The sequence below is a fragment of the Saimiri boliviensis genome, chromosome 5, assembly GCF_048565385.1.
Source record: "Saimiri boliviensis isolate mSaiBol1 chromosome 5, mSaiBol1.pri, whole genome shotgun sequence".
Classification (NCBI taxonomy): domain Eukaryota; kingdom Metazoa; phylum Chordata; class Mammalia; order Primates; family Cebidae; genus Saimiri; species Saimiri boliviensis.
Window position 1 is genome coordinate 136,855,377 of NC_133453.1, and position 22,142 is coordinate 136,877,518.

General features: G+C 44.7%; 1 protein-coding gene across 3 annotated transcripts in view; it reads right to left on the reverse strand.

The window, feature by feature from the left end:
- FAM174B (family with sequence similarity 174 member B) overlaps positions 1-22,142 on the reverse strand; it is a 94,872-nt gene that overhangs the window by 61,341 nt on the left and 11,389 nt on the right. For all 3 annotated transcript variants that reach the window (XR_005582326.2, XM_039480082.2, XM_039480083.2), the window contains exon 2: positions 2,201-2,332. Coding sequence is in view for 2 of the 3 variants with exons in the window: in XM_039480082.2 (XP_039336016.1) it covers positions 2,201-2,332 (132 nt within the window). In the remaining variant the exon portion in view is untranslated. The remainder of the gene's footprint in view (positions 1-2,200; positions 2,333-22,142) is intronic.

Here is a 22,142-nt window from a genome sequence, read left to right on the forward strand (position 1 = left end):
CATATGCTCAAGTCTTTTATATAATATGGTGTCAGATTTGCATGTATCCTATGCACATTCTCTAGTATACTTTAAATCATCTCTAGATATTCCTAATACCTAATACAATGTAAATAGTTCTTACACTGTATTGTTTTTTGAATTTGTATTATTTTCATTGTATTGTTTTTCCCAAAATTTTCCTTTTTTTTTTTTTTTTTTGAGACAGGGTCTTGCTCTGTTGCCCTGGCTGGAGTGCAGTGACATGCTCATGGCTCACTGCAGCCTTGACCTCTCAGGCCCCAGTGATCCTCCCACCTCAGCCTCCCAAGTTGCTGGGATGACAGGCATGCACCACCATGCCTGGCTAATTTTTTTTTTTTAGAACGGTGTTTTCACCATGTGGTCCAGGCTGGTCTCAAACTCCAGAGTTCAAGAGATCTGCACTTGTCACCCTCTCAAAATGCTGGGATTACAAGCATGAGCCACCATGCCCAACCCCAAATATTTTCAATTCATGGTTGGTTGAACCTGCAGATGTGGAATCCTCAAGTACAGAGGGCTAACTGTGTATTATTCTGTGGTATGGATAAATATTACTAATTGATTTGATTCTTTTCAAAGGGTGCTGCCCCTTTGCCTAAAATGCAAATTACAGCTAGTGGGATTTTTCTCCCAGTCTGCTATCCATAACCAATCAGTTTAATGCTTTCAAGTTCTTTATGAGATTTTGGTATGATTCACTAACAAACTCAGCTTCCAAAACCAGTATGTATGTAAAGATTATAATACAGTCATTTTTTTCAGACATGAGTGTAAATAAAACAGTACTTTAAAATAAAAAATATACATATCAAACCGTAAGATACCTATGAGAATATATCTAACAAAATGTACAAAACATTTATACATAAATTTTTGAAAGTACTGAAAGACATTTTTTAAATATCTAATAAATGGAAAATCCTTCCATATTCACGAATTGGAAAAGTCAATGTAAAAGTGCTGATTCTCCCTAAATTGATCTACAGGCAATGCAGCTCCAAACAAAATCCCAAACACTGCCTTGTTGAACCTGACAACTGATTTATGCAGAAGGGCCAAGGATAGCCAAGGCTGTGGTGAGAAACGGTGGAAGGCTTGCCTTCCCAGACAGGCAGAAGCCACAGAATTGGGGACCCAAGATGGGGACCAGCCTGGATTTCTGCTCCACTTTTACTACTAACTGGACCTTGGCCAAGCAATGCCCCTTCTCTGGGTCTCTGCACCCTCATCTCAAAACTATGCTCATCCTCAGCTCTTCCATTAAGAAGCTCACATATTAAAAGTACATCCCAAAATGATCTGAAAACCCACACTATAATCCTAAAGTCACAAAGTCCTTCTGACTTACCTAGAGAAAACCTTTAGGAAACACACCTGCTTTTAGAGCTCATTGGTAAACTCCATCCAAGCAGGAACGCAATTCACCCAACCACCCACGTCCTCAGCTATCGACGTAAGCAAGGCTGAAAGAGAAGTTGCTGTTTGGGTGCCTGGTGTGTAGCACACACAGCTAGCAGCCGGACCCCCCACAAGCAGTGGACAACTAGCAGCTTGTTGTCTGAAGCACAACCCTCCTTTTCCTTCTTTAAAGGTGACTTCATGTTCTCATGGGAAAACAAATAAGCATTTCTCTGCTGGGTTTCTGGGTGCTTTGTGTTCTAGGAAAGGATCTAATATGGTTTGTCTGTGTCTCCACCCAAATGTCATCTTGAATTGTAGCTCCCATGTGTTGTGGGAGGAACCCAGCAGGTAACTGAATCATAGGGACAGGTCTTCCCATGCTGTTCTCGTCCTGACAGTGAGTAAGTCTCACAAGATCTGATGGTTTTATAAGGGGGAGTTCCCCTTCGCAAGCTCTCTTGCCTGCCATCATCCATATAAGAGGTGACTTTGCTCCTCCTTGCCTTCTGCCATGATTGTGAGGCCTCCACAGCCCTATGGAACTGCAAGTCAATTAAACTTCTTTCCTTTATAAACAACCCAATCCCAGGTATGTCTTTATTAGCAGCATGAAAACGGACTCGTACATGATCAGAGCAGGTCTCTCCATGTGCAGAACACCCTAGGGCCCAACGCTTAACCAAAAAACAAGAACACATGGACACCATAGCTGCCCTCGAGGTCCCACCAACTCAGTATCCAAGACCGAGGGGGAGGCCTCCATCCCACCCTGTACCTGTATTTGATGTCGAATACTGTGGAGTCCTCATCCTCATCATCCTCTTCGTTCAGCGGCGCCATTTCCACTCGCTCGGCTGGAGTGGTGATGATATCATACTTGCGGGTCCTCTTTAACCTCTTTCCCGACCTGCAGGAGAAGCACATTGGTGAGAACACAGCTGGGAGAGAAAGAGCCCCTGGGCCCAAGCCCCAGAGGACCTGATAGCAACTTAGCAGCTGGTGATAAGTCAGGTTTCCTTCCTCCATCTGAGAGCATGAGGATCTGACAGAAGGAAACCATGCTGCTGCCTCCAGGCTGGCTGCTGAGACTGCTCCGAGGAGATTCAGTTAACACCCTGCTGCCCCACTTACGGCCATGGGACCGTGAGTGAGTGACCGACCTCACTAACCCTTAAAGCAGAACTCACTTTGAGCTTTGAGCACTAAAAACTGAGTAAGCAAGGTACGTAATACACAAACGCAATATTTTGTTTGGTTGTTTGTTTGTTTTAAGATGAAGTCTCCCACTGTCAATGGAGCTGGAGTGCAACGCCATGATCTCGGCTCACTGCAACCTCTGCCTCTTGGGTTCAAATAATTCTCCTGTCTCAGCCTCCTGAGTAGCTGGAATTATAGGCACCTGCCACCATGCCCAGCTAATGTTTTTTGTTTTTTTGGGGTTTTTTTTTTTTTTTTGTATTTTTAGTAGAGACAGCATTTCACTATGTTGGCCAGGCTGGTCTCAAACTCCTGATCTCGTGATCCGCCCACCACAGCCTCCCAAAGTGCTGGGATTATAGGCGTTAGCCCAGCCACAAATGCGATATTTTAAAAAGGCAAACTTCATGCTCTAAAAAGTCCCCAAAGACCAAGATGTGCAATGAGGACAGGGTTTGTCACAGCCTGGCGCTCAAGGGCATCACCCTATGGGCCAGCCAGGGGAGATCTGGGTCAGAAATGGGCTGCTCTGTGCTTATGTGACCAGGAGCAAGTCAGTTCATCTCCCTGAGCTTCCATTCCCTCGCAAATCAAATTGGAGAGGAACAGCCTTCCTCGCAAGTGAGAGAGCCCTGCATGAGGGGAAGCACTTAGGCCTGCACACAGCAGGCTCTTGGCAAAAGTCTGTTAGGAATGACAATAAATCAAGAGACATTAAACACGCTACCTCGTTTCTCCTAGGACAAGGGCTTATGGAAATGACTCAATTTTGTTTACATCATGAGGATTCATGAGGAAAATGGTTACAACACTACAGTGTGTTGGTTTGGTTTTGCTATTTTGTTTTGTTTTTAAAGACAGGGTCTCATTCTATCACCCAGACTGGAGTGCAGTGGTGCAATCATAGCTCACTACAGCCTCCACCTCCTGAGCTTACACAATCCTTTCACCTCAGCCTCCTGAGAAGCTGGGACTAAAGGCGCATGCCACCACATCTGGCTCGGTTTTTTTTCTAACTGTACTAGAGAAGAGGTCTTGTTATGTTGCCCAGGCTGGTCTTGAACTCCTGAACTCAAGTGATCCTCCCACTTTAGCCTCTTGAAGTGCTCAGATGACAGGCATAGGCCACGATGCCAGACCTAACACTATGTTCTTATCTTTAGGATGGTACAGGGTCACTGTGAGCTGCAGGGAAAGCGCTGGCACAAGCCACTTCCTTCTCTAGCCTAAGACTCTGCACAAAGGCTACGCCACGTATCAGCACATGGCTGGAAGGTCTAGGATGCCGCCGGGAATAGCACTCTTAATGTGACGATTGAAGTTCTTTGTGTTTGTTCCTCCATTCTCTTGAATTTGTTCCCAATTGCTTTGTATTCGCTGGTGTCCCTCCTTTTTCAGAATATTTAATACTCTCTATGAGAAATCAGTCAACTCAGAAAGTCAAAAACAGAGCACCGAAGAATCAGGTTCCCTACACATTCTTCTTGCAGACCGTAAACTATTCCCGGGTGGAGACCACATCAAAGACACGAGACGTCTCTTTGTCTTCAGCACAGAGAAACTCTCCAGTAAGTTGGTGAAATGAATGAAAACAGAACTTCGCTTTCAGATTTTTTTAAAATCTCTTAGCAACAGCAGCTTGGTCTTGTCTTAACTGATATGATTTACCAAAGTGTCACGTCATTGACATGAAAAGTTTCAATACTATGTCTTTGGCATAAAGCAACCTAGACAACCCATAGCACCCCCTTCTCATGGTTCCTTGGGTAGAGAAAAGGAGTAAGATTTTGGAAGAGGGGGAACAATCAACTGTAAAGTCTGATGATACCCAAGGCTCATCACAAAGCATTTTTCCTCCCTGTTTTTATCACAGGTACGCACACACGCACAGGCACAGACATGCGTGTGAATCTACCTGGATTCTGAATGAAGGATAAAGCATAGTGCAAATGCCAAGCCCAGCAGTAACAGGATAAACCAAAGGGGCATAGCCAGTCACCTTGCCAGTAGCCCTGGGACAAGAGTATTTAGGAAGCAGGCTTTGTGTGGGACTTAAGTGTTAACTTTATAAACAGCTGGCTCCACATTCTCTCCCCAACAGATTCTTCTGTCCACCTCCCTCCAAAGGAATAAAATAAATCTCTGCATTCTGTCCTAGACCAATTCCATTTCAACACTGGAAGTGGGAAAGTTAAGACCAGAAGTGGCTCCAAATGCCACAAGCAATCCAAGACAAAACCACATGGAAAACCACCCATCCTCAAGCCTTGGAGACTAGGGTCAAACTCCCGATACACATGCCTTTCTTGGGAAGACAGCCCTAAATCTCTGTCCAGACAAGTTGTGGCTGTCTGGCAGGAGACTTTGACTTTTGCAAAGGGGCAAGGCTGGGCTATCCATTTCTGACACATGCCTGAACAAGCCTCTGGAGCAGCAGAAAATGAAATATCCTGCAAACACAAGGACATGAGAAAGTCCCCTGTAGACCCTCAAAAAAAACACACCCAGATGGCTTCAGGCTGAGGAGTCATAGTCATGTTTGCAACTCTTTTCTGACTTGTGCAAAGCCCAGAAAATGCAAAATCAGATTAGCAAATCTCATTGCATACTTGGAACTTGATGCCTCAGGTAGCCATTGACCCTGGGGCAGGATTGATGGAAGACCCTGGGAGAAGATTCCGGAGGCTCTGACTTCAGCCCTGCCTCTCGGGAATGAATCCCCACCACCTATGAAATCACTTTCCCTCTCTATAATTTTATCATTCATGTATAGTCTTACAATAAGAAAATTAGCCTAATGAGCTAAAATAAGGCCCTTGAACATCTGCCCATGGGAGCAGCAGAACTGCACCAGCGACTATAACGCTGTGACCCATGATACTTTAGCGCAGCCTCTGCAGCCATGCCACCCAGCAAATTAAAAATCCCGAGATTATAGCAAAGGTGTTATGGTCAGTGCTCTAGGACTTGAGTGGGCCACCGGGTTCCCAGATGTTTGGTCACACAACCTCACTGTGTCTGCCAGGACGGACCTGGATGAGATTAACAGTAGAATCAATGGGCTCTGACTACAGCAGATGGCCCTCCCATCCACTCAGTTGAAAGCCTGAATAGAACAAAAAGGCAGACCCTTCTCTCAAGGAGTAAGGAGAACTCCTCCTGTCTAACTGCCGTCCAACTGAGACATCAGTTTTTTTCCTGCCTTTGGACTCAAACTAAAACATCAGGTCTTTGTGTGTCTGCACCTTGTCAGCTTGTCTGCATTTAGGCTGGACCTTAAACCATCAGCCCTCATGAGTCTCCAGCTTACAGATGGCAGATCTTGGGAACTGTCAGCCTACATAATCACATCAGCTGATTCCTTATAGTAAGGTTCTCTCTCTTTCTCTCTCTCCTTTCTCTCTTACTCTCTCGTTGTCCACATACACACACACATACACACACACACACACACACACACACCCTATTGATTCTGTTTCCCTAAAGAATCCTAATACAAAAGGCTATTAGCAAGAGTCCTCAAGCATACTTCAAATGTCAGTTTTGACCTAATGAGCTCGAGAAATCACATTTCAAACAACCAACTCTCTGAAACACAACTCTCCTTACAAAAGAAGAGCAATTTCTGCTGTTTCCACTGCTGGGTGTGTTAATAGGGGTAAAACTGAGACTCTTGAGAAATTTAAAGACACTGAGACACGTTCCCAGCCGAGGTGCACCTGCCATGTTGACAAGGGTCTCCTCGTTTGGCGGGTGGGAAACCTTGCAGGGTATAAATGGAGTTGGGGTACAGGGATGGGGCAGTGGGATTGGGGGTGTGGGAAATCTTCACACATTTCTTTTTCTTTTCTTTTTTTTTTTTTTTTTTTGAGAAAGAGTCTTGCTCTATAGCCCAGGCAGGAGTGCAGTGCAGTGGCACAATCTTGGCTCACTGCAACCACCGCCTCCCGCATTCAAGCAATTCTCCCTGCCTCAGCCTCTGGAGCACCTGGGATTACAGGCACCTGCCACCACACCCAGCTAATTTTTGTATTTTTAGTCAAGATAGGGTTTCTCCATGTTTGCCAGGCTGATCTCAAACTCCTGACCTCAGGTGACCCACCTGCCTCAGCCTCCCAAAGTGCTGGGATTACAAGCATGAGCTGCCACACCTGGCACATTTCTCAAATTAAAAGGAGAATTCTTCCTTTACTAACTGTGCACCAGTCAGAAGCCAGGCAATTCAGGACGAAAGTCAATGAGCATTTTCCACCTACCTTCTGATCCGCAAGCCTGTCAGAGACCGGTGGGCTTAGAGAACAGTGCAGTTCCGCCTCGGAGAGAGAGAACATGAGAAAGTGGGAAAATAAAGCGTATTTGAGGTCTCAAAATCCTCACCAAGTCTGGCTCTCTCTTCTCTAAGTGTAGATTCTTCAACATGTCTTTTTAAATAATAATTCACTAGGCTGCTAGGCTGGACACAGTGGCTCACACCTGTAATCCCAGCACTTTGGGAGGCTGAGGCAGGGGATCACTTGAGGCCAGGAGTTGGAAATCAGACTGGCCAACACAGCAAGACCACCATCTCTACAAAAACCAGGAAAAAAAAAAACCTAGCCAGGTGTGGTGATACACACCTGTGGTCCCAGTGACTCAGGAGCCTGAAGTGGGAGGATCGCTTGATTCCAGGATCCAGTGAGGCTTCAGTGAGCTATGATCACCCCATTGCACTCCAGCCTGAGTAACAGAGTAAGACCTTGTCTCTAAAAAAAATCAGTAACATAATAATAATAAATAATAGGCCGGGTGCAGTGGCTTACACCTGTAATCCCAACACTTTGGAAGGCCAAAGTAGGCAGATCACATGAGGTCAGGAGTTTGAGACAAGCCTGGCTAACATAGTGAAACCCCATCTCTACCAAAAAATACAAAAATTAGTTGGGTGTTGTGGCACACACCTGTAGTCAGCTACTCAGGAGAATCACTTGAACTCAGGAGACGTAGGTTGCAGCCAAGTGAGATCGCACCACTACACCTCCAGCCTGGGGGACAGAGTGAGATGCTGTCTCAAAATAATAATAGTAAAATAGTCCCTAAAAGTTGAACGTCTCCTGGGTGCCTGTTAAGCAATATACATTCGTGATCAAATGCAAAACACCTAAAGGCACGTGCTGCTGGTATCCCTGTCTTACTGAGGCTCCGGGAGGCTGACTTGCCCACAGCTACGTAGCTAATTAGTAGCAGAGCTAGGGTTTGAAGCAGGCAGTCCAGTGACCAGGAGAATTGCAGTAGGGTCTCCTTCCCACATAATTAAGTGAAAGTACCACACAACTACCCATGATCTGAAATGCGCCACCGAGCTAGGCGAGCACAGGGCTTGAGAGTATAGACCATGGAATCAACCCAGGAAAATCACAGGGCAAAGTGAGCACATATGACCCCTGACAGGTCAAGGGGATGCTCCAGCTCAGACCACCCCAACAGGTGGCCTTCAGCCATCCCTGGCATGCCCAGAGGCAAGGCCCCAGCTCTGCCACTCCCACTCACTCCCATCCAAGAGCCCCACTCCACGCCGTACCAGACTTCATAGCTACTGGACTTTAGCACTAAAAAACTCTTGGCCCTTCCTCATCACACTTTCTGGAAAATGTCACTTGGCACAATTCACACATTCCTATTCCACACTGATCTGGACACACTTTTTTTTTTTTTTTTTTTTTTTTTGAGATGGAGTTTCACTCTTGTTGCCCAGGCTGCAGTGCAGTGGTGCGATCTCGGCTCACTGCAACCTCCGCCTCCCAGGTTCAAGCAATTCTCCTGCCTCCGTCTCCTGAGTAGCTGGGATTACAGGCATGTACCACCATGCCCAGCTAAATTTTGTGTTTTTAGCAGAGACGGCATTTCTCCGTGTTGGTCAGGCTAGTCTTGAACTCCTGACCTCAGGTGATCCACCCGCCTCAGCCTCCCAAAGTACTAGCATTACAGGTGTGAGTCACCAAGCTCAACCAATCTGGACACACTTCTAACAAACTCTTTCTAAACTGTGACTGCCTCAGGGAGTGTGCTGGTGTGCAGCCGGCCCACGCCCACTCGCTCCCTCCTTTTGGCATCTGTATCCTCTGTGCCTGGGTGCAGCCCCTCCCACAAGGGCCTGGCCACACCCCCAGCTCTAGGCATGGACGTGAGCCTGGAGCCTGAGCCAATCCCGACATTGCCACCCCCAAGCCATGGCAATGGCAGGGGAGCAGGGCAGAGGGAAGAAGGCACTAGCAACCCACGCCAAGGAGCCTCTGTTGTGAGGGCTAGAACCCAGCAGATGGGTGCCTCTCCCAGTGGCCTTGAGGCCCAGATGACATAAGCCATCATGCCACCATCTAGAAACAGAAAATAGAGGCAATATGGTAGAGGGCAGAATGGAGAGAGAGAGAAAAATCAAGTCCTAAATTGACTACCAAGCCAGCTCTCCTTAAAAACTACAAGGCTACTCTCTTTTTCACCAAAGGCAGCTGGGGCCGGGTTTTCTGTCACACATGACCTAGCAAACCCTAACGGCCTCGAGGTGTCAGGAAAGGCACTGCACGAAGGGAAACCACAACCACAAGCCCTTCTTGGGGCCTTTTCCACAATTTGCACAGGGAGCCTTCCACATGTCAGTATAATTCCCCTGTATCCTCAAGCCTGTTTAAACCCCAGGACTCTGCCCCTTATAGAAACAAGGAACCATACACATGAAGCAGAGTGACATTCTTTGCTTAGGGCTACCTGTGAGCAGACTTTCCATGAGGACAAACATCCAACAACTGCACCTCCCGGAACGGCCACAAGCCTGAGGCGAAGGAAGAAACTACGCAGAGTGATGACACTGAAGTCCCCTGGGTCCCTTCATGGGCAGAGGGCCAGCCCTGGGCACAGGGCCCTCATCTTACCCAGAGACGCGGGCAGGTCAAGGACAACACCTGGTTCTAGAAAGAGCCCAGGTTTGGCCGGGTGCAGTGATCCACGCCTGTAATCCCGGCACTTTGAGAGACCAAGGCAGGTGGATCACGAGATCAGAGGTTTGAGACCAGCCTGGCCAACATGGTGAAAGCCCTATCTCTACTAAAAATACAAAAATTAGCCAGGTGTGGTGGCGCATACCTGTAGGCCCAGCTACTTGAGAGGCTGAGGCAGGAGAATCACTTACGCCCAGAAGGCAAAGGTTGCAGTGAGTCTAGAGTGCAACTCCAGCCTGGGCGACAGAGTGAGACTCTGTCCCAAAGATAAAACAAAAAAAGAGCGAGCCCAGGTTTGCAGCCCAGTGCCCCCACGTCCAGAGTCTGTCTCCTCAGCTGCGTGCTGGGTGATGCTGGGGACCAGTAATACAGCAGCCTGCAAGGACAGCCCAGCTAGCACCTCCCATCCAAGAAGGAACTTGGGGAAGTAAAGAAGTGAAAAGACACCACCAGCCCATCTTCCACAGCAGGAATCTTTCTTTTCTGAGATAGGCTACTGTTAACCAGGAGACCTCAACCTGGCTGAGCTGGCAAGTGGCCATTTTGTTAATAAGTAAACGTCCATATTGTCTTCACAGGACTAGGCAAGGCCAGAGAATTTCTAGAAGAGATAAAGCACCCTTCCATCCAAACCAAAACTCATTTCTAACAAGAGAGAGATGTCCAAACTTACTTCAGTCTGAAATACAATCCTGAAGCCAGAGGGTTTGTTTACTCAATGGACTGTTCACCAGCTGGTCAGACACAGGTTTTGCGTGAGGGCTCATATGTGTCACTTACACAAACGAGGAGGCCAAGGGAGGGCACCAGAGCCTGGCAGGCTGCAGCGGGGGAGGCCTTCCTTCCTTGTCCTCCCCACAATGAAAACAAAACAGGACTAAACGCTGTAGACTCAGTTCAGTTTCTAGTGTGACTGTCAGAGCCACCGACTTGAAGCGCAGAGACTGAGGTTCAGCACTCAGCCCTGCTATTCCCTTGTCTGTGTGCTTCTGAGCAAGCCTCTCATCCTAAACCTGAATTTCTTCATCCATTTCTACTTCCTGCCAGGTGTGGTGGGGGTTCTGATGACAGAGCCTCTAACACCTCTCACTCTACGTCCTCCAGTGGGCCATGAGCTTTCCTACCTCGCCTGAAGCCATTCCAGGACACCCCAACCCGGCAGGGTTTTCTCTTTCCGAACCCTGAAGCTCCTGCAGCCCCTCTTCATAGGCATATCTCTGCTGCTGGGCACTGTCTACACGTGACCTCCAGGCATGCGGGCCCCTCCTGCATCATCCACGGCGCTGGTGTGACAGTAACAGCAGGCACTGAGAGGTGGCAATCCTGAGTGCCAGGCCATGCACTTGTGATCTCATCACAGCCTCCAGCCAGTGAGGCAAGGAGAGTTCCCACTATCGAGGCAAGAAAAGCAAGGCCAGGAGACACTGAGCCACCTGCCCCAGGAAGCAAATCCAGGTCATCACAACCCACAACCGGAGCCCTTTACCCTGCAACAAGAGGGCAGGAACTCACCTCGGATCTCTGAATGTGCCCCAACCCTAGGGCTCGGCACTCAACAGACAATTCTTAGGACCCAGAGGCACCCCTGCAAGTTCTTTTGGTTGCCAGCCAGCTTCTGTGATGTCCAAAAGCAATAAAAAAAAAGCTTGTGTCAATGAAAGGAGGGCACGCTGAGCCTCTGACTTGATCTCATAAAGATTTCAAGCCACCTAATTAATCTACAAGTTCAGTGAAATGCAATAAGAGACGGACCAATTTCTGCTGGGGATCTGAATGAGCTGATTCCAAAATTCATGGGGATGGGGGAAGCAGCAAGGATGGAATAGCCAGGAAAATTCTATAAAGAAGTCAGATGGTAAAACACGCTGTAAAACTACAATAACTGAATATAGCGTGATATGGTTTGGATCCCAGCTGATCCCAGCTGGACCACTCCTAACCTCAAGTGATCTACCCACCTTGGCCTCCCAAAGTGCTGGAATTACAGGTGTGAGCCACCGTGCCTGGCCAACCTCAGTATAAATTTTTTTAAATTTCATCTCCTTAATACATAGTCCTTATAAATCAATAAAAAAGATCAATAATTAATTGAAAAATTGGTAAAGAACAAAACACAGGCAGTTCACACACACACACACATATACACACACAAACCCCAATGTCTCTGCATTCTTTACCATGAAAAAATGCCCAATCTCACTTGAAACAAGAGAAATGTAAGTTTGATCTTCACAGAGATTCCATTTTTCACCTATAAATCTAGCAAAAATAGAACTATCTGAAAATACACTGTTGGCAAGGAGGTACAGAAACACTCTCTCATGACTTGTCTGTGAACCTATACAGTGAGCAGTTTGACAATATCCTTCAGTTACAAAAGATATAGCCCTTAATCAGCAATTCCATTTCTAGGAATTTGTCCTACACGTAGGTTTCCACATGTGTGAAATGACATCTACTTGTCCATTAACAGAAGACTGATTAAATAATGTTACATACATCCATATAATGAACACTAAGCAGCCATATAAATGAATAAAGAGCACTTTATACACTGACAAGGAATAATCACTCAGATACACAAGATGTTTTATAAAATAAGATTACAAGCATAGAAAGAGAGAAAAGAGGTCCACATGCAAAAACATAAAGTCAAACCCCTATAAAACATGTAAAAAAATTAACTCGCCAGGCGCGGTGGCTCAAGCCTGTAATCCCAGCACTTTGGGAGGCCGAGGCGGGTGGATCACGAGGTCAAGAGATCAAGACCGTCCTGGTCAACATGGTGAAACCCCGTCTCTACTAAAAATACAAAGAATGAACTGGGCATGGTGGCGTGCCTGTAGTCCCAGCTACTAGGGAGGCTGAGGCAGGAGAACTGCTTGAACCCAGGAGGCGGAGGTTGCGGTGAGCCGAGATCGCGCCATTGCACTCCAGCCTGGGTAACAAGAGCGAAACTCCATCTCAAAAAAAAAAAAAAAAAAAAAAAAATTAACTCACACCATATACAAAAATTACCTCAAATGGAACCTACATATAAGTATGTAAGGCTTATATGTAAGAGCTAAATTTATAGAAAAAAAATAGCATAAACCTTGGTGACACTGGATTAGACAATGGCTTCTTAAATATGACACCAGAAGCAAAAGCAAACAAAAGAAAAACTAGATAAATAGGACTCATCAAAATGTTAAACATTTTTGCTTCAAAGGATATAATCAAGAAAGTGAAAAGACACCCCATAGAATGGGAGGAGTTACTTGCAAACTATACAGCTGATCAAAGCATTTGCATGTAAAATATATAAAGAACTCTTAAACATCAATAATAAAAAGACAACCCAATGTAAAATTGTCAAAAGACCTGAGTAGACAGCTCTCAAAAGAAGATTTACAATATGCAAATGCAAACAAAGTCAACATCACTAGCCATCAGTGTATTGCAAATTAAAACCGCAATGAGATACCACTTCATAACCCCTAGGATGGCTATAAGCAAAAAGACAAAATGTTGACGGGAGGATGTAAGAAATCATAAACCTCACACACTTCCCTAGTAAGATATAAATTAGTACAGGAATTTGGAAAACCATTTGGTAGTTTTTCAAAAGGTTAAACATGGAATTACTATATGACCCAGCAATTCCACTCCTAGGTATATTCCCAAGAGCCATCAAAATATATGTCCACACAAAAACTCATACACCTGCTCAGAGCAGCATTATTCATAATAGCCCCAAAAAGGAAACAACTTAAATATCTGATATGGTTTGGCTGTGTTCCCACCCAAAGCTCATCTTAAACTGTAGTTCCCATAATCCCCATGTGCTGTGAAAGGGACCTTGTGGTGGGTGATTAGGTTATGGGGGTGGCTCCCCCATGCTGTTTCCATGAAAGTGAGTGAGTTCTCATGAGATCTGATGGTTTTATAAGGGGCTTTTCCCCACTTTGCTCTGCACTTCCCTCTCCTGCCACTATGAGAGGACACGTTTGCTTCCCCTTCCGCCATGATTGTAAGTTTCCTGAGACCTCACTGGCTACACAGAACTGTGAGTCAACTAAACCTCTTTCCTTCATAAATTATCCAGTCTCAGGCAGTTATTTATAGCACTGTGAGAACAGGCTGGTACAACATCTATCCATTGAAGAATGAGTAAATAAAAGATGGTATACTCATAGGATGGAAGACTATATGGCAATTAAAAGAAATGATACATGCTTCACATAGATGAACCCTGGAAACATGATGCTAAATAAAATAAGCTATTCAGAAAAGACTACATATTGTATGTCCCATGTATATGAAAATCCAGAATAGGGAAATCTATGCACAGAAAGAAAATTCGGGAGATGCATAGGGAGTAACTACTAATAGATTCATGGTTTCAGTTTGGAGTGATTAACGTATTCTAAAATTGATTTTAGTGATAGCTGCACCACTCTGTGAATATACTAAAAACCACTGAGTTGGATACTTTATGTGTTTAGAGAGATGGGTTCTGATGATGTTGACCAGGCTGGTCCAAACTCCTGGCATCAAGTGATCCTCCTATCTTGGTTCCCCAAAGTGGTAGGATTACAGGTGTGAGCCATCATGCCCAGCTGGGTTGGACACTTTAAATGGGTGAATTATGTGGTATATTGGAATTATATCTCACTAAAGTCATCATAAGAAATAGGGATCCGACTTTCAAGATGGCCGCCTAAGAACAGCTCAGGACTTCAGCTCCCAGTGAAAGTGCAGAGGGTGAGTGGACGCTGCATTTCCAGACGAACTCTTATTGCCCACAGACCAGGAGATACCCAGGCAGAGGGGTCGCCAGTGTCGCAGTCCCAGCCGGTGCGGCTGTTTTGGCCCCCGCGGGGCTGATTCCGCCCGCGCGGCTGCTGTGACCACTCCCTGTTGCTGCGGTTCTCCGTACAAAAGCCACTGGTCTGGGAGCCCTCTTAGCTGGCGAGCAGAGCCTTGAGACGGCAGAATAGCCCATTCATCTGAAATAGCGAGCCAGGCCAGGAGATTCCTAGGCAAAAAATCCGCCAGGAGCCGGCGCCACGGTTCGAGCCGACTCCGTGAGTCGCAGCACGGGAGATCCCAGCGCCTTTTCAACAAGCGACCGGAACGCGGGGTCGTTCAACTTAAAAGAAAAGACTCTGAGTCAGGGAGCCAGGTGATCAGGCTCGGTTGGTCCCACCCCTCCACCCCCAACAACAACGAAAACAAAAACAGTAATTGGAAACCCTCTGGGTTGAGCCCTTCAAACCAAGCACAGCTGAACCGGGACGGTCCGGCTCCGTGGGGGAGGGGCTTCCGCCATTACTGAGACTCTCCACCGCTACGGAGGCAGGCTGCCGTTGCCGAGGCAACCCGCCGTTGCCGAGGCAACCTGCCACAACAGAGAGAGTCCGCCATAACAGAGGCGGGGCCACCATTGCCCAGACAGTTCTAACTACGCCCATATAAAAAGGACTACAGGGAAGAGCTCAGGGCAGCTGGGCGGAGCCCACAGCAGCTCAGCAAAGCCCCTGCGGGCAGGCAGAGGCTAGGCGTGCTGCTAGCTGGGCGAGTCCGACCTGAAAAAAAAAAAAAAAATCAAAAAAGGCAGTAGTGCAACGGAAACTCATAAAGCTCCAACTCCCTGGGACAGAGACAGACAACAGGTGGATAAACCCACAAAAATGGGTAGAAACCAGCGTAAAAAGGATGAAAACTCCCGAAACCAGAACACCTCTCCTCCTAAAAGTGATCACAACTCCTCACCAGCAAGGGAACCAGACCGGATGGAGAAGGAGGGTGATGAAATGACAGAATCAGACTTCAGAAGATGGGTAGTAAGAAACTACAATGAGCTAAAAGAACATGTTCTAACCCATCGCAAAGAAAATAGGAACCTTGAAAAAAGATTGGACGAACTGCTGACGAGAATGGACAGCATAGAGAGGAGAATAAGTGAATTGATGGAGCTGAAAAACGCAACACGAGAACTTCGTGAAGCATGCACAAGCTTCAACAGCCGAATTGACCAAGCAGAAGAAAGGATATCAGAGGTCGAAGACCAACTCAATGAAATAAAAAGAGAAGGCAAGAACAGAGAAAAAAGCGCAAAAAGGAATGAACAAAATCTTCAAGAAATGTGGGACTATGTGAAAAGACCTAATCTACGTCTGATAGGTGTACCTGAATGTGATGAAGAGAATGAATCCAAGCTGGAAAATACTCTTCAGGATATTATCCAGGAAAACTTCCCCAACCTAGCAAGGCAGACCAATATTCAAATCCAGGAAATACAGAGAACACCACAGAGATATTCCTCAAGAAGAGCAACCCCAAGGCACATAATCGTCAGATTCACCAGGGTTGAAATGAAAGAGAAAATGCTAAGGGCAGCCAGAGAGAAAGGTCGGGTTACCCACAAAGGGAAGCCCATTAGACTCACAGCAGATCTCTCAGCAGAAACCCTACAAGCCAGAAGAGACTGGGGGCCAATATTCAACATCCTTAAAGAAAAGAACTTTCAACCCAGAATCTCCTATCCAGCCAAACTCAGCTTCATAAGTGAAGGAAAAATAAAATCCTTTGTGAACAAGCAAGCACTCAGAGATTTCATCACCACCAAACCTGCTCTACAAGAACTCCTGAAAGAGGCTCTACACACATAAAGGAACAACCAGTACCAGCCACTCCAAAAACACACCAAATGGTAAAAAAGCAGCAACACAATCAAGAATCTGCATCAACTAACCAACAAAACAGCCAGGTAGCATCAAAATGACAGCATCAAATTCACACATAACAATACTATCCCTAAATGTCAATGGACTAAATGCCCCAATCAAAAGACACAGACTGGCAAATTGGATAAAAAGCCAAAACCCATCAGTGTGCTGTATCCAGGAAACCCATCTTACATGCAAGGATACACAAAGGCTCAAAATAAAGGGATGGAGGAAGATCTACCAAGCAAATGGAGAGCAAAAAAAGGCAGGAGTTGCAATTCTCATCTCTGATAAAATAGACTTTAAAGCAACAAAGATCAAAAGAGACAAAGAAGGACATTACATAATGGTAAAAGGATCACTGCAACAAGAAGAGCTAACGATCCTAAATATATATGCACCCAATACAGGAGCACCCAGATACATAAGGCAAGTTCTTAATGACTTACAAAGAGACTTAGACTCCCACACAATAATAGTGGGAGACTTTAACACCCCATTGTCAATATTAGACAGATCAACCAGACAGAAAATCAACAAGGATATCCAGGACCTGAACACAGACCTGGAACGAGCAAACCTAATAGACATTTACAGAACTCTCCACCCCAAATCCACAGAATATACATTCTTCTCAGCACCACATCACACCTACTCTAAAATTGACCACATAATTGGCAATAAATCACTCCTCAGCAAATGCAAAAGAACAGAAATCATAACAAACAGTCTCTCAGACCACAGTGCAATCGAGTTAGAACTCAGAATGCAGAAACTAACTCAGAACCGCACAGCTTCATGGAAACTGAACAACTTGCTCTTGAATGTCGACTGGATAAACAATGAAATGAAGGCAGAAATAAAGATGTTCTTCGAAACCAATGAGAACGAAGACACAACATACCAGAATCTCTGGGACACATTTAAAGCAGTCTCTAGAGGAAAATATATAGCAATGAGTGCCCACATGAGAAGAAAGGAGAGATCTAAAATTGACACCCTATCATCAAAATTGAAAGAGCTAGAGGAGCAAGATCAAAAAAACTCAAAACCTAGCAGAAGACAGGAAATAACTAAGATCAGAGCAGAACTGAAGGAAATAGAGACACAAAAAACTCTTCAAAAAATCAATAAATCCAGGAGCTGGTTTTTTGAAAAGATCAACAAAATAGACAGACCACTAGCCAGATTAATAAAAAAGAAAAGAGAGAATAACCAAATTGATGCAATAAAAAACGATAAAGGGGATATCACCACAGATTCCACAGAAATCCAAACCATCATCAGAGATTATTACAAACAACTCTATGCACATAAACTAGTAAACCTGGAAGAAATGGATAAATTCCTGGACACCTGCAACCTCCCAAGCCTAAACCTGGAAGAAGCCGAAACCCTGAATAGACCAATAACATGGTCTGAAGTCGAGGCAGCAATAAAGAGCCTACCACCCAAAAAAAGCCCAGGTCCAGATGGGTTCACAGCTGAATTCTACCAGACATACAAGGAGGAGCTGATACCATTCCTTCTGAAACTATTCCAGACAATCCAAAAAGAGGGAATCCTTCCCAAATCATTTTACGAGACAAACATCATCCTGATACCAAAACCCGGCAGAGACTCAACAAGAAAAGAAAATTTCAGGCCAATATCCATGATGAACATAGATGCAAAAATCTTCAATAAAATACTGGCAAACCGATTGCAACAGCATATCAAAAAGCTCATCCACCATGATCAAGTAGGATTCATCCCGGGGATGCAAGGCTGGTTCAACATACGCAAGTCCATAAACGTAATTCACCACATAAACAGAACCAAAGACAAAAACCACATGATTGTCTCGATTGATGCAGAGAAGGCTTTTGACAAAATTCAACAACCCTTTATGCTAAAAACCCTCAATAAACTAGGTATTGACGGAACGTATCTCAAAACAATAAAAGCTATTTACGACAAACCAACAGCCAATATCATACTGAATGGGCAAAAACTGGAAGCATTCCCTTTGAAATCTGGCACTAGACAAGGATGCCCTCTCTCACCACTCCTATTCAATATAGTACTGGAAGTTCTAGCCAGAGCAATCAGGCAAGAAAAAGAAATAAAGGGTATCCAAATTGGAAAGGAGGAAATCAAATTGTCTCTATTTGCAGATGACATGATTGTATATCTGGAAGACCCCATCATCTCAGCCCAAAATCTCCTGAAACTGATAAACAACTTCAGCAAAGTCTCAGGATACAAAATCAACGTGCAAAAATCACAAGCATTCCTATACACCAGTAATAGACTTCAAGAGAGCCAAATCAAGAACGAACTGCCATTCACAATTGCTACAAAGAGAATAAAGTACCTAGGAATACAACTAACAAGGAACGTAAAGGACCTCTTCAAGGAGAACTACAAGCCATTGCTCAACAAAATAAGAGAGGATACAAACAGATGGAGAAACATTCCATGTTCATGGTTAGGAAGAATCAACATCGTGAAAATGGCCATACTGCCCAAAGTAATTTACAGATTCAATGCTATTCCCATCAAGCTACCAATGACCTTCTTCACAGAACTGGAAAAAAACACCTTAAACTTCATATGGAACCAAAAGAGAGCCCGCATAGCCAAGTCAATTCTAAGCAAAAAGAACAAAGCGGGAGGCATCACACTACCGGACTTCAAACTATACTACAAGGCTACAGTAATCAAAACAGCATGGTACTGGTACCAAAACAGAGATATAGACCAATGGAACAGAACAGAGGCCTCACAGGAAATACAACATACCCACAACCATCTGATCTTCGACAAACCTGACAAAAACAAGCAATGGGGAAAGGACTCCCTGTTTAATAAATGGTGTTGGGAAAACTGGCTAGCCATGTGCAGAAAGCAGAAACAGGACCCCTTCCTGACACCTTACACCAAAATTAACTCCAGATGGATTAAAGACTTAAACATCAGACCTAATACCATAAAAACCTTAGAAGAAAATCTAGGCAAAACCATTCAGGACATAGGTGTAGGCAAGGACTTCATGACCAAAACGCCAAAAGCAATGGCAACAAAAGCCAAAATAGACAAATGGGACCTAATCAAACTCCACAGCTTCTGCACGGCAAAAGAAACAGTCAGTAGAGTGAATCGGCAACCAACAGAATGGGAAAAAATTTTTGCAGTCTACCCATCTGACAAGGGGCTGATATCCAGAATTTACAAAGAACTAAAGCAGATCTACAAGAAAAAAACAAACAAGCCCATTCAAAAATGGGCAAAGGATATGAACAGATACTTTACAAAAGAAGACATACAGGAGGCCAACAAACATATGAAAAAATGCTCATCATCACTGGTCATCAGAGAAATGCAAATCAAAACCACATTGAGATACCATCTCACACCAGTTAGAATGGCGATCATTAAAAAATCGGGAAACAACAGATGCTGGAGAGGATGTGGAGAAATAGGAACACTTTTACACTGTTGGTGGGAATGTAAATTAATTCAACCATTGTGGAAGACAGTGTGGCGATTCCTCAAGGACCTAAAAATAGAAATCCCATTTGACCCAGCAATCCCATTACTGGGTATATATCCAAAGGATTATAAATCATTCTACTACAAGGACACGTGCACACGAATGTTCATTGCAGCACTGTTTACAATAGTAAAGACCTGGAACCAACCCAAATGCCCAACGATGATAGACTGGATAGGGAAAATGTGGTACATATACACCATGGAATATTATGCAGCCATCAAAAAAGATGAGTTCACGTCCTTTATAGGGACATGGATGAACCTGGAAACCATCATTCTCAGCAAACTGACACAAGAGCAGAAAATCAAACACCGTATATTCTCGCTCATAGGCGGGTGTTGAACAATGAGAACACATGGACACAGGGAGGGGAGCACTACACACTGGGGTCTGTTGGGGGGAAATGGGGGAGGGGTGGGGGGGTGGGGAGGTGGGAAGAGATAGCATGGGGAGAAATGACAGATACAGGTGAGGGGACGGAAGGCAGCAAAGCACACTGCCATGTGTGTACCTATGCAACAATCTTGCATGTTCATCACATGTACCCCAAAACCTAAAATGCAATTAAAAAAAAAAAAAGAAAAAAAAAAAAAAAAAAGAAATAAATTCTTCAAAAACCCAAAAAAAAAAAAAAAAAAAAAAGAAATAGGGAATGAATATGTGTGTATACATATATATGTGCATGCATATATTACATTCACTTGCTTCTATATTTATAAAATCTCTCTGGAAAGATTTGAGAAAAAGTGACAGCATAAAGTGAAGAAAATTGTGTGGCTCAAGGGTAAGAATACTTTTCGCTACATCCTCTTTTATTCTTTGTGAATTCTGAACTATGCGAACATGACCTATTTTAAAACCAAGTAAATGAATAAAATTCACAGTAAATTACTGAAATAAATTTTGAAATGGACTCAGTCTGTGTCAGGCTGCCCCTCTGGCAGGAGACCCTTCTCCCAGAGTCCACCCATGGCCACCTCCGTGTGGCTCTGCCCACCTCTCCTGTTGACTTCAGAACGCAAATGCAGTGACTCAAACCTTTCCTCCAACTCGGCTGTTTCATTTATAAGCCCACCAAAGTAGTTCTGCAGCCCAAGGACTAGCGTTCTGCCAAAACCACATTATTTGTCAGCAAACAGCACATGTGAACTCTGATATTTAGAAAAAGTAATCAAGAAAATGAAATGGACCATGGTGGAGGAAATACATAGCTGCTGCTAGTGTAGACAGGAGGACTAGCAGGCGACCCCGAGCCAGGCAGTCCCCACCAAGCGCTGAGGACACAGGCTGCCTCACTTTTACTCTCTGAGCTCCACGCTGCACCTTGTCCTCAGGACATAAGAAGTAACAGAGCTTTCCCTAGAAAACCAGCTACACTTGAAGAAATGAAGAACAGGACTCAGAACCCACTCGTCAGCCCTAGCCTCTGCCCTACCCTGTAAGGAAGCAGGTGTTGGAGGCCCCTGGATAATCAACAGCCTAGCCAGGGTCTCGCCACCATGGCCTGCCACCAAGTTGCATTCCCAATTACCAGCCTACCTCCCTTTCTGCCCTGGGCACAGCCCTCTGAGCTCCACCCGACACCCCTCTAGAGCACTTTCGAAAAGCTGTAAGAGATAGAAAAGATACCTACATGCAAAAGAATAAAGTCAGACCCCTATAAATCATGTAAAAAAATTAACTCACCATATACAAAAATTACCTCAAAATGGAACTTATATATAAGTATGTAAGACTTATATGTAAGAGCTAAATTTATAGAAAAAATAGCATAAACCTTTGTGACACTATATTAGACAACAGCTTCTTAAATAAGACACCAGAAGCAAAAGGAACAAAGAAAAACTAGATAAATTGGACTCATCAAAATTTAAAACTTTTGTGTTTCAAAGGATATAATCAAGAAAGCGAAAAGACACCCCACAGAATGGGAGGAATTACTTGAAAACTAAACACCTGATCAAAGTATTTGTATGTAGAATACATGAAGAACTCTGAAACATCAATAATAAAAAGACAAATAACCCAATGTAAAATGGTCAAAAGACCTGAATAGACAGTTCTTGAAAGAAGACTTACAAATGGGCAAAACGGAAATGCAAACAAAGTCAACATCACTAGCCGTCAGCGTTTACAAATTAAAACCACAATGAGATGCGACTTCACACCCAAATGCCAGTGTAATAGAAATCTCATTTTATTCCACTGCAGATGGTCCACTTCAGACGAACAAGTCACAGGAGGAGGCAAAAGCATCTTCCTCTAGTGCAGCAAGAGCTCCGGAGGAACCCTCCCCAA